Source organism: Cyclopterus lumpus, chromosome 8, assembly GCF_009769545.1.
Source record: "Cyclopterus lumpus isolate fCycLum1 chromosome 8, fCycLum1.pri, whole genome shotgun sequence".
NCBI classification, from domain to species: Eukaryota; Metazoa; Chordata; class Actinopteri; order Perciformes; family Cyclopteridae; genus Cyclopterus; species Cyclopterus lumpus.
Genome location: NC_046973.1, coordinates 7,726,200 through 7,742,088, shown reverse-complemented (window position 1 = coordinate 7,742,088; position 15,889 = coordinate 7,726,200). Strand labels below are relative to the sequence as shown.

The 15,889-nt window shown below is 42.3% G+C and overlaps 1 protein-coding gene across 1 annotated transcript in view; it reads right to left on the bottom strand.

Moving 5' to 3' along the window:
• Positions 1–14,093: 14,093 nt before the first annotated feature.
• Positions 14,094–15,889, bottom strand: part of cacna1ia (calcium voltage-gated channel subunit alpha1 Ia) — a 100,768-nt gene continuing 98,972 nt past the window's right edge. The window contains exons 35-36 of the mRNA XM_034538730.1: positions 15,303–15,538; positions 14,094–14,975 (exon numbers count right to left, since the gene is read on the bottom strand). Of these exons, the coding sequence (XP_034394621.1) occupies positions 14,241–14,975; positions 15,303–15,538 (971 nt within the window). The 3' untranslated portion in view covers positions 14,094–14,240. The remainder of the gene's footprint in view (positions 14,976–15,302; positions 15,539–15,889) is intronic.

Genomic DNA, 15,889 nt, shown 5'->3' with positions numbered 1-15,889 from the left:
GAAAATGCTGATGGTGCAGTCTCGTCTTCTCCCTCACCCACCTGCCCGCCACTTCTCTTTCACAGCACACTTTTCCGTCCCATGAATTATGCATCTGATTAATTAGGCTCGTCATCACAGTATATGGTCAGCTGGAAACTCCTCTAGTTCAAACATAAAATGGAGCTTTTTCTTCTTCCTCTCTCTCCTGCCGTCATTGTCCGCCGTGTGTTATGGATGAGAAGGGGAGGGCCCGGGGTATTTGTTGCACCCCTCGGGATGTTGCATGGTATTGCGCGGGGGGAATACAACGAAATAACAAGATAACAAGATAAAAGCCTGGCGTTGGACTTCAAAGCAGAACGCCTGCTTGAATGGAAGCCCTGTGAATCACAGTCTGCGCCTTGGTGATTTCAAAGAACAAGTGTGCGTTCATGGAAGGCCGGGGCTCCGACACCATATGCAGACGTGGGGTGTTGCATATAAACACACAGGTGTACATATACCTCAGAATGCACCTCAAATCTCACAGAAGACTTGAATTGCAGGAACTCGTCCCTGAGGTCTTGCATTTTAAAACAGCCCCCTAGCTTAGCCTCTCTGGAATGATCACTTAAGCCATATTAATCCAAGCCTAGTCGAACTGCACTGCATTTACTCTCCTCTTTATGATGCCACAGGAAAGGTGTAAAGGTGTAAATCTCCTACAAACCTGTAATTCCTGGCAGACCAGAAGTCTCCCAGCTGAAGGTCCTGCCTGTGCAATAAATTTGCTCAGCAGTTATTGATCCATGCTGTGCTCACAAAAGGTGGACAGTAAAATGCACTCTCTCATGACAGGAGGGAGGGGACATTCAGGCACATTTCTCTGCAGATGCCACGAGGAGAGCTCACTTTGTCTCTCTCTGTGACACACTCACATTTGACAAGCTTTAATGCACTGCTCTCACACCATGAGGTTCTGGGAGGGGGTGTTGGGTGGTAGCCTCTGCATTGTGAATTTATTTTGGCCTCTCATCGATCCAGGGCTTCAATAGCTCTGTATTGATCGTCCCTCTTTCCTTGTACAGAGATCAGTCATGCACCTGTCCACTGATATTCTGCGGCCAGCTGCAATGTTTTTTTGTTATGCTTTCCAGCAGTGAGATTATACAGTCGGTGATAGGCAAGGTTTAACATGCAAGGTTCTTATGCTCATTGAGAAAGTGACTCAAAGCGATAGCCTTGGAAATACCTGGAGATTTAAGCATCCTTAAACACCAGCTTTCAAACCTAGTGAGACAATGCATGTGTGTGTGTGTGCTCACTGGCCAGCAAGCAGTGTCAGATGACATTACTCTAATGTACAGTATCTGTGTGCGCTTGTGTGTCTGTGTTTTTACGGCTGCATTTGTGTGTGTGTGTGTGTTTGGCTTCACTCACTTTCCCTCAATCATTTGGTGTGTGTGTGCGAGTGAGTAATGAAGTGCTGTGTAATCATGCAAATCAGCACCGTGCTCATCTCCAGCAAAGATATTAAAGGTGATGCAGGACACTGAGCAAGGGCGACCTCCTCCTGGCTGATTTACTCGGCAAATGGCTCCGCTGCACTGATGTAAAGGATGAAAGGCAAGGAGGGACACAAAGAAGGGCCGCGGAGATGCTGGAGGAATTAGATAAAACAAAAGAAAATCTCAGAAAAAAGCAGATGAGAGAATTAGTTATTAGATTTCAGATTACCTCACAATGATAGATATACAAGGGAAATCATAATGAAAGTGTTTTTTCACACACAGCAGGATTTGGGAAGTTATCAATATGTGCATTGGAGTATTTGTGAGTTGCAAGTCTGATGTGTCCAAGTGTGTGCTTTTGTGTGTGTGTGTGTGTGTGTGTGTATGTGTGTATGTATTTTTGGGGATGAAGTCAATGAGTACTGACATTTGCACTGATGTGCACTGAAATGGAAATTACAGTGCGGGCTGACATCACCTGACTCTCACCTCAAAACGAGGGACAGGTCCAGGCTCCACACAAAGGCACACCACACATTTATACATTCATGTATGTATTTTACACATCCAGATAACGTTGTGTCTACATTGGGTTTGAGCTTATCTCCAGCTCCCCCAGCTCTCGCTTCATGTTCCATGCCATCATTGTTCAGAGTTAAGCTAGGAGGGAATTTAGGCATTTGGAGGCACACGATCAAAATGTTTAATATCAATATGTTAAATATTACAAAACTCCCTGCTGTCATGTCAGGCCAATCGGTGACATGACGAATGGCTAATTCAATATCCAGTTTATTTTTTCAATTTATTTGTTTTTTTTTGGGGAGTTTTTCCTGATTCGATGTGAGGTCCTGGGACAGGGATGTCGTATGTATACAGATTGTAAAGCCCTCTGAGGCAAATTTGTAATTTGTGATATTGGGCTATACAAAATAAACTGAATTGAATTGAATTGAAACTGCTAAACATGTCATCAACATAACAGAGTCATGTCTTTTAAAAGCAGGTGGAATTTATTCATGCTTAATGCAGGTATTAATATATAAAACCTCAGATGTAAAAACTGCAGAACAGATTGAGTTTAATGCCGTACCTTCAGGACAATTTGTCTCCCATATTAATACAGCACAGAGCCTTGTGAAAGTAATGAGATCACACACCCCAGGTGAGTGGTGAACGGCCTTTCTGGGCTTGGAAAGGGACGTCAAAAATAAAAGGGTCATAGTCAATTGTTAAGGGTCAGACAACCATTATGAAGATATCAAAATATGCAGGTTTTTAAATATAACTGGGTAGGTCATCTTCAAAATGTCTGCTGCATGATCTAAAGAGACAAAATAAATGTATTACTGCTGCCATATGCTACAACGACTTCCTCATGTTTGCATGACATTCAAAACTTCAAACCACTTACGGATGTGTTGTTCGGCCATGCACAATTCAGCTGGATACACAAACGCGTGCAAACCAAAACTCATTCCCTGAGAGAACATCTGCTTAAAAACAGAGAGGACAAGAGCATCATATCTGTAATAGAATACAGGGCCCCCGAGAGAGCAGGACAGGGTCATGTTACACATTTCCAGCTTTTGTAAAACTAATAAACCAAGGAAATTAGCCTGCGGTGTCATATGAGACCATGCGGCTAAACAAATACCCGTCCAAATTTCAACCAATGTGCCAAGCTTAAATAAGAATAAGGCAATTTGGAAAGCAACATTGGATTTTATTTGGAGCGTAATGAATTTAAATGGGAGTTAAGTGGGCTTTATTGTTTGGCACAGCAAATCTGGGACTGTCGAATTGTTCCTAACAGAAGTCTGATTTGCTTTATTAGTTAAATCCATCAACATCAGCAATAAATAAACAATATTGAGAAAAGTAATTACCTGCAGTCACAACCTTTTTCACATCATCTTGGCTCACCGAAACACATGTTGTCATTCTTCTATCAAAGATTTCTTTGAATTGCCTTTTGTTACTATGCCTAACAATGAGGGATCTGAATCTCACAGTTGATTATTTTGCACTTTCGATTCTTCTAATGTCGCAGTACATTATAGTGATTCCTTCACACTTTGCTTGTAAAGATAAGATGGACTCAATTTGATAACTTCAGATTAATGTTTTAGTCAAAGTCACATTCAGGGATGTACAGAGACTTAACATTGATGTTTTAGTGGTCCGAGCTACCCCAGCTTTAATTGGATCTAGCATTATTATCTGCTTTCAGTTGTTTCCTAATGAGGCATCTTCCATAACATAAAGAAAACCAAAGTCAACCACAGTCTGTGGTCTTTATCAACAGCTGGAGTTTCTTTCTGACCTGGAATAGCTTATTGACGTCCTGATCACACTGAGGTCTCTTTGGTGATTCTTATGGAGCCAAGTACATAAATATGAAACTGAGGTAAGATCTTTTTTTGTTATCTACTTCTATCAATCTGTGGTTCGTCCTTTGGTTAGCTACATAATGTGGTCCTCTCACCACTTTAATAAGTGAAAAGGTTAATCCTTTACACTTTCTCCATTTCACTAAATTGTTTCATCAATGACTATAAGCCTACTTGGATCTTCATCAGATCAGAATGAAAGCCAATTTCATCCATCATGCACACATTCATCCACTCTCATTATACTGCCATGAACTAAAAACAAGCTAACAATGTGACCATTACGGGACAACACCGAAAAAAAGGGAAACAGCCTGGGCTCATGTAAAAAATCTCCATCATTGATCTTCCTTCTATACCAATCATTTAATAAATTCATCTCCTTGAAGCATCCTGGCATCAGCTTTCTCCTCTTTCCCCTCTCTTTCGGCCTATCTGCCCTCACCTCGTTTCCTTTCCTTCCACATGAGCATCAAAGTCCCAGACATCAAAAGTGTTACAGCCACTCATTTGAATGCAATTATCCATTTGTTCATGCCAGTGAGATGAAATAACACACAAGCATACGTGAACCTTTTGAAAACCAGGGAAATATGAAAGGACAGGTTTGCAATGTTTCAAGTCTGTCTTAAAACAGTTTTCATTTAGCCATTGAAACAATGACACGGGACTGCTGTTGTCATTCCAACTGTTGATATGGGCAATTCATAATAAAAATGTATAATAATACATTTTATTTGTGTAGCGCTTTAAAAAAGGTACTCAGAAACAATACAAGCAATTACTGTCAGGATCTGGAGTTTTTGTATCTTGTTTCCTTTTTTATTTTGAAGTCCCCGTCGCTCGCATCCTCTGTTTCCCTGCACTTCCTGTCCCTGTGATTGTTTGCCCTGTCCCTGATAAGAGAGATGACATAACAGTAAGAAACAAAAACATACTGAATTAGTATTACGAGCAGATCAAGTTTCAAGTTTCAAGGTTTTAATAGATGATATAAATAGATATAAAAAATGAGTTTTGGTGCAGGAGGTCAGAGAGGTATCGGGCGATGTTGTGAAGGGCTTTGTAGGTGATGAGGAGAATCTTGATCAGGATTATTTGCTGTGGAGGTTTTGAAGGACCGGTGTCATGTGATCTCTTGTGTGGGAGTTGGAGAGGAGACGGGCAGCTGAATTCTAGATGTATCGTAGTTTGTTGATGAGTTTGGTGGATGTGCCGTACAGGATGCTGTTGCAGTAGTCCAGTCGAGAGAGTCATTTTTTTCTGATGCTTTTTCACAACGGTCTCCTCTGTATCTTTCTATCCCTCACTATGTCTTGCTTCTCCTCTCGTCTCCACAGTGTTACTCCCATCCCTCTCAAATGTTCTCCTCTTTCTCAATTCAATTCAATTCAGTTTATTTTGTATAGCCCAATATCACAAATTACAAATTTGCCTCAGAGGGCTTTACAATCTGTACACATACGGCATCCCTGTCCCAGGACCTCACATCGGATCAGGAAAAACTCCCCAAAAATAACCTTTCACAGGGAAAAAAGGGAAGAAACCTTCAGGAGAGCAACAGAGGAGGATCCCTCTCCCTGGATGGACAGATGCAATAGATGTCATCTGTACAGAATGAACAGCATTACAAAGTTACATAAACACATTACATGAATATGACAATGTATGATTAATGTAATTCTCCTCTTCCCGGATCCCCTTTATGTACCTTCTACCTTAACGATCACTGTCTTTGTCAATGCACACGGTGCAGAGTGTCATTTCACTGCGGATACATCCTGTGCTCCGAGTGTTGGCTTCAATTTCACTTCCTGGGCTCCTGTGGATCGACAACATATGTTCAAAAGCTAAATGTGGACATTCTTTCATCCACCATTGGCATTTGTAGTCGCAATGTGACGCACTGCTTTTCTTTACTCGTCTCACTGATGCTTTCTTAAATGTCTTTTGGCACCTTTCTTCCGTACATTGTCCATCTTGTTTCAACCTCATTCATCTTTCCAATCGTTTCTTGCAGTCTTTTGTCTGCGGTGTTGTTTCTCTTTCTTTTGCCCTCAAAGCTAGGTCTGTCTGACGGCGATATCGTCACTATATACGAGTACCGACACAGACACGGCGTGGACAAAGGACAACATTGGCTACAAAGGAAGCCTTGGTGGCTTCTTGATCCAGGCTACAACAAAAGGCAGCAGCACTTGACAACCAATGGGTACTCAAAACATCATCTTCAGCAAAGATGGGACAGTCTCTTTCTTTCTCTCTCTCTCTTTTACACATACACACATAAACACATAAACACATAAACACATAAACACACACACACACACACACACACACACACACACACACACACACACACACACAGCAGGCTCCCAGGTAGACGGGGCAGACAGGCTCTCCAGTGGAGAAGAAAGGCTTGCCCAGTGGGGGCCTCGTGCTCAGCAGAGCGCCTAATTACAGTGATAAATATATGAGATGGTGGAGATGAGAGACAAAGGCTCGTAGGAGCTCTCCTCACATGAACCTGGGGAGGGAGGTGGCTGTCTAAACGGATTAACACATAAACACACACATTCAAGAAGAAACTCCACACACACACACACACACACACACACACACACACACACACACACACACTATAATGCACACTAACACACACAGAAAAACAGCACCACTAAGATACTATACTTACTAAATAATATGCTAGTTTCACCTTACAGTCTAAAGAGCCAGAGGTGAAGACAGTAAATGCAGCAAGGGACCTTGATTCTGTCTCGAAACTAAAAGGCTGCATTTTGAGTTTCATAATTATAAGGCTTGAATAGCCGCAATGACTATTATGGGGCATTATCATCATGTCCTGCTGGAGACAGTTTTTTCTAAAACTAATAGGTCCAATTTAAAATTAAACAGTGACATGACTTGAAGTCAATGTAACATGCAGGATGCTTTTGTTTTTGACTCTCTCTGTAATTTCTGTCTCTGTCTCTTCTTCTCTTTCTTCGTTTCTCTCTCGCACCCCGACTAAACATTGTAGCAGAATTTGGAATCAAACTGCTTCACATGGCAAATCAATACACCTGTCATGTCCAACCATCTGAGAAACAGATGGAAATAAAAAGCAGAATTACAAAGTGTAGATATAAGAATAATCAAGCAGATAATAAACATTAAAGCATATTAGTATTAATGCCTAACTCCCCAATCTTTCAAAATGACAAGCTGAATACAGGAGGTCAAGGTAAATAACAGTTATATAACATGCCGATATTCTGTTTCATATTCATGGACACCCTGTGCAGTTCCAAAAGGAATTTCGTCCAAGAGCTTTTGAATTGTAGTTTCTGACTAAAGTTCAGACATGTGAAGAAGGCTTATTCTGTTTCAGGTTGTCCTCATAGTTTGCCCTTCACTACAGCATGTATATGTCATGCATAATTCGTATTTTAGTGTGCTTCTGAGTTCGAGCTGATGTTCTGTCTCTTTTTCTCACTCTCAGCGGGCTCATAGCGCAGCACGCATGAGAGACGACAACCAAAAGCTCTAAACACCACAAGCTCTAAGAGACGGAGGTTCTTAATGCAACACACACCAAACTTTAGCATTAAATCCACTCAAGTGCTACGACCAGTTTCAAACTTCTCGCCTGGAGTTGCTGCTCTTCAACCAATGACAGAGGGGGTAGACGCCTATTGATTGAACCATCCTCACAAAATATACTCATTAGTTTTACATATTTACAGCACCATAATATGCTGAGATAAGTAGAAAGTCAACAAAGCTAAAACCACACGCTGCCTGTTTGTGCACCACCTGACTTTGAATTAACTTTCCTGTACAATTGCTTTGAAGTGCATGGAGATATTTAAAGGATACCATAATTAAAAAGGTCCAACTAAATATAAAATAAATTGCATGAATAACAATATGCTGCCTTTGTTGCTGTGGAGGCTCCCCAATTTGGAGGACATAATATAAACTTTGTTTTGCACTTTCACAGCAGCAACTTTATTACAAATTCAGATTTAGTGCTCAAAAGAGCCGCCCACCGTCGCAGAACACAAGGCTATTAGAGCAGTGACACACACAGTAAAGTTGCTATTGTGGTGGAAATTAATGTTCCGTTACCTTGTGAGAAATCAAAAGTACTTTAAGCACGATTGTCTTATAACACTTTATTACCAGAACAAGTTTACAAGTAATCAACCATGAGCCTCCAAGTACAGACAAGTCTTGAAACATTCAGCCGAATGGAACAGGAATCTCTGAGCCTTCTCGTAAGGTTGTCAGAAATTACTGCTAACGTTTCAGACCAAGATCTCTGTCCTTTATACGTTTACGAATAGCTTAGTAGACAAATAACGATGAAAAGGCAGTTTCTCTATCTCAACTGCCCGGACCCTCTAACATCCATATGTTTGGCTTGTGTTCACTAAGATGAACCCAGGACATGTCGGTCATCATTGATGTCCCGAAGTTACATATGTTACTGTCAGAAGGACAAGAGTAAGGGTTTTTCCCCCCGACAGCTATCTGGACATCAAAACAATGAGCAGAAACCACAACGATCCATCAAGCCGAGGAGAAGCTACAGATTCTCTGTCGGTTCAGCACTACAAGTGACGCTTGTCACATTATTATTGTTTTTTCTTTATCATATGATACACCGTTATCATAAAAACACCTGTAATAGCCTCCTTTTTCTTTTATTTTTAGGGGAAATAGAGGTTGCCGACGTTTCTTTTTTTCTGATCTCAATCATTCTTACAATTCAGCAGTAAATGTGATAAGCGGATTCCGCTGAAATGCCGAGGTAGTTTTGCCAGTTTTCAAAATTGTTTTCATGTTCAGGGAAATTGCTGAGTTCTGGATCCAGACAAGGCAAAGATGTGACAGCTTGAACTGGGATTTCAAATCTGTCGGTTGAAGAAACACAGCCCAGCATTTACTGAACCGCCTGAGCTCCCTTCAAATAAATATTTCAAAGCGTGAACCAGTCGCTCAACATCGTTGCTAGTATTATTCTTACTATTATCTTACTAAACAGTCGGCCAGGTGTTGAGGAAACCAGTCAATCATTCCTGGGGATGAAAGCGCAGCAAGGCTGAAACACGCAGTGTCAGCACTTCTCCCAATTTCGCAGTTTCAGCTGTCACAGCTTCTCTCACTCCGCTAATGGCTTTATGTTGCAGAGGTAAAGCGGGAGGAAGTGGAGATGGGTGTGCATTTACATGTCTATATATATGTGCATTTATGACTGTGTGACCACAAACACTAGAAATTGTAAATTAAGGTAGCTTCCATTAAGGCAAGCCACCTCCAAACAACAACGGGACACTCGTAAGAGAGAAAAACCTTCAGAAATAGTTTAGATTTCAGAGTTTAAGAAACATCTGTAGATTGACAGCTATATTTTCTCTGATCTTTTAGTCAGCTCATTTTAGTGGCACCTCATTCATCCTTCATAACCTACCTTTTATCTGGCTCTCTTTCTGGAGTCCCTGGGCAGTTAGACCTTGAAGGCTAACAGGAGCTGGTTTACAAACACAACCTTGACAAATGTGTGTATCAGGAAACACTCAGGTGTGTGTATCAGCTTTTTCTGACTGACGTGATTATATAAATGGAAGAAAGAGATATAGTGAGAAAGTGTTGCCCCAAGAGTGGTGGGCCAAAATGTTGACGTTCATTCTTTGAATAATAAGCTAATAAAACTGCATTAAAAAATAGAACACAACTCATTTTTACTTCATTTTTCAACTCTTTAACATTGCTTCATTAAGGTTTCCCATAATGCTTGCTGACCCTTCAGTTTGTCCTCTCTGATATGCAAACAATACCAGCGTGATATCACTGTTTCATGGTCCATGTTCCCTGCTTCAAGCAGGTCACCTCTAAACACATCAAGGACCGTGCACTAAAAACACCTAATTGACACACCTTTTTAATAAAAAGCTCCACACTTTCCCCAGGGAAAAAAAACCTCTGTGAAAAAATGTTGGATGTTGTCAGAAGTTTCCAGTTTTCCCTCTTGAGCCCAGAGACAAACACATTAATGAGACACAGCTGTTTGGACCTTGTTTATCAGATTAACGTTTGACAAAACTTTGCGGTACGATTTTCCAGCTACCGTTTGATCTAAGTTTTAAACAAAGAGATTAGAATTACACTCTTCTTTGAAAATAAACCTGTCATAACCCACTTTAATTCAATGCATCCTTCCCTCAGAAATGTACATTCGATGGATGCGCCATGCGGTACAAAAGCACTCTAAATGTTATAGCTCAAACAAAACCAGTGGGTTTCCAGGTGAGGTGAAACAATGATCTTGTACCCAAGCGTCCTTGATGTCTCCGGGCACTTCAGCACACTGATCTTTTATGTTGCAAGAGGTCACTTTCTTTTCTTTAGGTGACGGAAGGAAAATGGGAGTTAACGCCCAAACATTTCCACTTTTTAGCGCACAGAAAGCTGGAGTAATGACACATTCACTCAAACGTACTGGTTTGGGCTCAAGTGCACTCACAGTCTCAGAGACACATGCACGCTTACCGCTCACCACACATACCTCCGGCCTGCTGCAGTGACATTTGAAGGACAGGGGCCTGCAGGGAGAACTGGTTTTGAGAGGTTAGATGAGGCTGGCTGGTTGGGAGTGTGAGGTAAACAACACCTCGGAGTTCAGCGTGCATGCCTAATGTGCTTTCTCGCACTGCCGGCTCTGCCGATGACAAGCTGTCTGGAGAAGCCTCCCGTCTTGCTGCCTCTCACTACCTCGGTCTCTCACTCTCAGTTGGCTCCACACTGTCCAGATGTCCGTCATGTCTGTACACTTCCTGCTTTTGTCCCGGTCCTATCACCCGCACTGTCTTGACTCAACCTCTTTTTCCTCCTTCACTCATATCAGATACTCATTCATTTAAATGCAAATGACAGGTATAAAGAGGAAGACTGAACTCAAAAATGTCACTTTTAAAAATAATTATAACTATCTTGTGAATATTGTGTTGGAAGAAATACGTTTTTGTTGCGGCTCGGACGGATAATTTCTTCGTGGTTTCGTAGCAGCAGTCAAAAAACACTGGGGCATTCCCTTTAACTTTGTACAATTTTATGAAATGCATACTAATGATATATAATCATGGTCACTGGCAGCAATGCACACATGCAGATCAAAATACAAAGATATGTACAAATGTGAATTGTACACTCCTAAGGTGTGTTCAGACTGAAGGCAAAGCTCATTGTAGAGGCGGTGTGATTGCATACAACTTCAATGTAGAGTAGGACAAAGGTTTGCTCAGGGCAACATGAATTAAAGAAAAAACGCGTCCGCACACGTTGCGATTGTACTCCACTTCGTCAACAAACAGAGACAAGACGAGAAAACAAGTCTGGAGGAAACAACTTCAGATCGTGGTAAATCGATCTGACTCAGAGCTGTAGCACACACATACTGTACAAAGGCACACTCTGCTCACAAGCAGTTGGTGCATTGTTAGGTTGTTAGAGCTAACATCTGGACTGCGGGTGCATTGGCTGTTTGTAGCGTATAAACACTTCCACAGTCAAATTTGTGCGAATAAAGCAAAGTGAAAATTTGCTCTGGGTTCAGTCTGAGCACACCTTTACAGCTATCTTTAAAAATTTACCAGTGGTTTTTACCCCCCGACCTGAGTTCAATAACCTCACTTGTTCATGATGTCCAATTGCAGCCCATCTCTCTACTGATTTGTCTCAGAGAGGGCAGAGGTGCTATCTGATTGGTTGTAAGTTCAGACAAGTAGAAGCAGAAACAGACAGTAATGAATACTGTAGTATTCTGAGGAGATAAAAATCACATTGACATCATTTACTCAGGGCATACACATTGAACATTTATTGCTGCGTAGTCAGGCTTTAACCTTTGGTGTCATATTCAGTTGACACAAGGATTTGTCTCAGAAAGATAGGAGGATATATCTTTGAAGCTATAACAGCCCTTGGTTGCTTCGTGTTTTCCCTCTTCAACCTTTAATCTCAGATATCCTCACTGACAAACAGGACACTTCAGGAAAAGGCAATCACTTCACCTGAAGTCATAAACTCACACGCACACAAGCATACACACACACACACACACACACACACACACACACACACACAACTGTCTTTACTATCGCTCATTAATACCCAACACCATGTGTTAAAACATAGTCATCAAAGTGATTTTGCATGATAAAAAAAGGTAAAACCCTCAGTTTTCTTCTCACATCACCTCATTATTTTTGAGAAAAAGAAGAAAAAAAACAAGGTCATGTTTTAAAACACAAGGGATACAACAGTCTACCTCTAGAAATCAGGCTTAAAGATGAGCACCTCCTTTTTGGATGGAGTGATTAATCAAGCGGCAGAAGCCAAAATAAGCTTGCATTAAAAGATGCAAACTTTTGTTCATTGTTACAATGTCAGCTTTTGATGTCAAACTATGGTGTGAGAAAGGGTTGCTACAACATAGTGTCTGTGAAGAAAAGATGAGTGCATTAATGCGTCATTTCAAGAAAAAGCATACTGTATTGCAATCCCAGAACCATGCTTAAGACACACTAATGTGTCTAAAATCGATATGTTGTGTTGTAACTCTCAAATTAAAGCTTTCATAGAGATGGTTTATGCTATTCACGTTTGTTTTTTTTAGCATAGGAGGCTAAAAGCAAACAAAGTTCCCTGTGTACAGCCAGGAATGTCTGTGAGCTAGAACGATCCTCATGTGCTGAGTGAATATGGCTGTTCTCATCTCTGGTTGTCCACTGGGACTCCAACATTTAAAAAATGAAAATCCATGAGGAACCGGTGTTCCCAAAGAGAAATGTGCTGGAGGGAACATTCACTTCAACGGACAGAGTTAGTTTGAAATTTTTTGCTTCGTTGTTTTATACACCGTCCACACCTTAAAAAATGTTATAAAACTGGAAGCCACTGGCAGACAAAAAGTCCTAGACAACAAGTCAAAGAGATCGTATGGGTTAAATTAAATGGGGACAAAGTAACGGCAACACTTGCACGTGCCTATTCTCTTTTCTACAAAAATAGTGGAATAGAAATCACATGGTTATCACCCAACATTGACATCTTGATACACGTCTGTATATAGATACAAAAAAATCTTGGTTAAATGCAATTCCATCATGCAGTCAAGGTCCCGCACAACTCTTGTGTGTTTGTCCATTTATCACAAATCCTTAAGCATGGTGGGAGGAAGTGGTGTCAAAAGGAGTGTGCTTGAAGTCTCACTTTATTAAGTAGCTGTGTACCATTTGTTTTGGTGCACACAAGGCTGCCCCATGCACACATTATTGTTTCTTCTGACGGGGTTTGTAAAGCTCCATCCAGTCTAGCTCTCTTTCATACTCATTTCTTCATGTTTGAGAGAGTGACAGATGCTGGAGATAAAAACAAAAAAAAACAATTTCACGAATCACTCCATGCACGGTTTTACCTCCGCAATCCGTCAATTTCTTTTCATTTGCCGCCGCCACTCAAAAGTAAGTTGACAGAGGCACAGACTTTTGATCAGTCAATAGCTATAGTGAAGTGATGAGGATGATTTAATTCATGCCTTGGATACCTGAGGCCGGGCTCTCACACAGACTGTGAGCACACACTCTTGAACCCTCCTCCACCTTGTATTTTACTCTGAACTCAGCAGAAGGTCCTGTGCCAGAGTGAGTAGGACTTGTTGTTTCCGTCTGCCAGAACAGATGGACATTAGATCTGCTTTCTACTTTCCTAGCCAAACAAATGACCTGACTTCTCCTTTCCCACCCTCCCTTCCGCCTTAATATATTCTGCAATTTTCCGAGCCTCCTCCCACTTACTTGCTGCACTGCCTCTGAGACATAAACGGATCAAACGGGTCTATGTAAAGATATTTCAGTTTGGGTTCTTCTATTTTTGCATTTTCAACCTCAGTGAACCCAAACCGACACCGGATAAAGGAAACTCTAATAGAGCAACAACAAGACTCTTTCTTGTGTCATTAAGCTCCTATTGACTCCCTGATATGAACGGGTCTCCTGGTGTTCCAATGTGAGCAAAACCTTCCCTTGTCCTCCCTAACAGGTACAGCCTTCAAGAGGGTATAAGGCCTTAACTTTTCAGGCCACACCCAAGACCCAAGACCACTCCCCTAGGTACCACAAAATAGGACATGGGCTTGTCACAAATGTATAGAAAAGGGTTGGGGGGGCGAAATGAGGGTTTGGTTTTGGATTGCGGGACATCGTTTGTCATCGAGCCTCTCTCTCACTGATGGAAGCAGAGAGAGTGAGAGGGACAGCTATGGGTTTAGATCCAAGGAATGGAGAGACAAAGAAAGAGTGAACAATAGGTTTCATCTGTTTTTCCGACAAGGCCCTACTGTTGTTTGGCTTGAGCTCTTGCCTTTGAACCCTTGGTCACCATCTCCTATTTCAACTCGTCCCTCTCCTCTTCTTGTATCAACTAACACCCCCGTCCAGGGGTTGGCCAAGAAGCCTTGGGGGTCCATAAGCTCCAAGCCCAGCATCTCCCTGCGTCCCTCCCGGCCCCGGGATGACAGCAGTATCCCCCCCTGGTCCAGGCTGCCTGTGCTGTTACACTTCTTAACCCCCCCTCCTGGGTACACAAGGGAGCTGGGTGGCAGCAGCAGCGATGTCAGCGACAAGCTGCCCAGCGTCTCTGACAAGTGTTCACTGTTGCCCGCTTGGCTGGAGCCACAACCGCCAATTGATGATCCTATGCCTATGCCCAGGTCCTCGTCTGAGGGGTCGATTGAGTCTTCACGGGTGTAACCCGGGCTGGTGCTCCCTCGGCCACTGCTCTGGCTACGCTGGTGGCCCCTGGTGGCCTGGAGGGTGAGGGCTGATGAGGGGCTCGTCCTTGGTCTCAGGGTCTGGATTGGGGAGGAATTGGCAGGGCTCTCTTCAGGCAACGGGAGTGGGCACTCGAGTTGTAAGTGAGCTGTCGGCAAAGGGGACTCCAAGTTCTGTGGTGGAGAAACGCTGAAGCTCAGTCCCTCTTCCAGGGTGGTCTGGAGGCTCCCCTCAGAGCTGCCTGTCGCAAGGGAGGAGTCACTGTGGGACGGATACTGAAGATAGAAGGAAGGACAACAGAAAGCACATGAATCAAACTCTAATTTGCAGTAAGAATGTTATGTTGTATTTTTAAATACTGAATACAAATCAATTTTCATAATAATTCATCATCTGCTGTCAGTGAACAAACTTTAGACAATTTCTCACCCAGATAAGCACAACAAATAATCCTCTTTTCTTGCTTCATCGCGAACATCAATCTAATGACTTGCTTAAAAGCCTCTTCCACAGTAAAACATCACAACTATCTGTGTCCAATAACCTATTTATCTGTGTTCCCCTCCCCTCTTCTCCCCTCCCCTCCCCTCCCCTCCCCCTACCTGTGAACAGAGCATCTTGCTATGGGCTCCTGGGGAGCGCAGCGAAACCCAGGAGTCTGGGGAGGTCAGCCTAAGGCCCCTCGACAACCGTAGGCTCCTACTACGGGGAGGTGCTGGGATGGCTGCTCCTGTAGGGTGGAAGAACTCTGCAGACAGATGGAAGAGAGGAGAAATGCCACTGGCTCCTCCTCCTCCTTTGTTTATTTCCTTGTTGCTGCTGCTGCTGGAAACGCCACCTTGAGGAGGGAAATCACTCTTTCCATTTTCATCCTGGTGTCAATGTATAAACTGTCTACACTTTTCTGGCGAATATCCCTTACATAAATGAGAAGGATTTTTCCCCTCTCTGAATATCGTATAATAGCTATTAAGTCAGCAAGCTAAGCACAACCCTTGCAGGTGGATGCCATGAGTTGATGCTCTGCAGGGCAGTGGGTAAAAGGACCAATTGTTTAAATCTGTTGATGTTTAATGTGTGCGTCTGAATATCTGCTTCGCGATGCAATTTGGTTTAAAAATAGAGATCCACTGAATTAAAAAAGTAATTATGGTAATACCTCGCACCAGCTGCAGATCTACAAAGATGT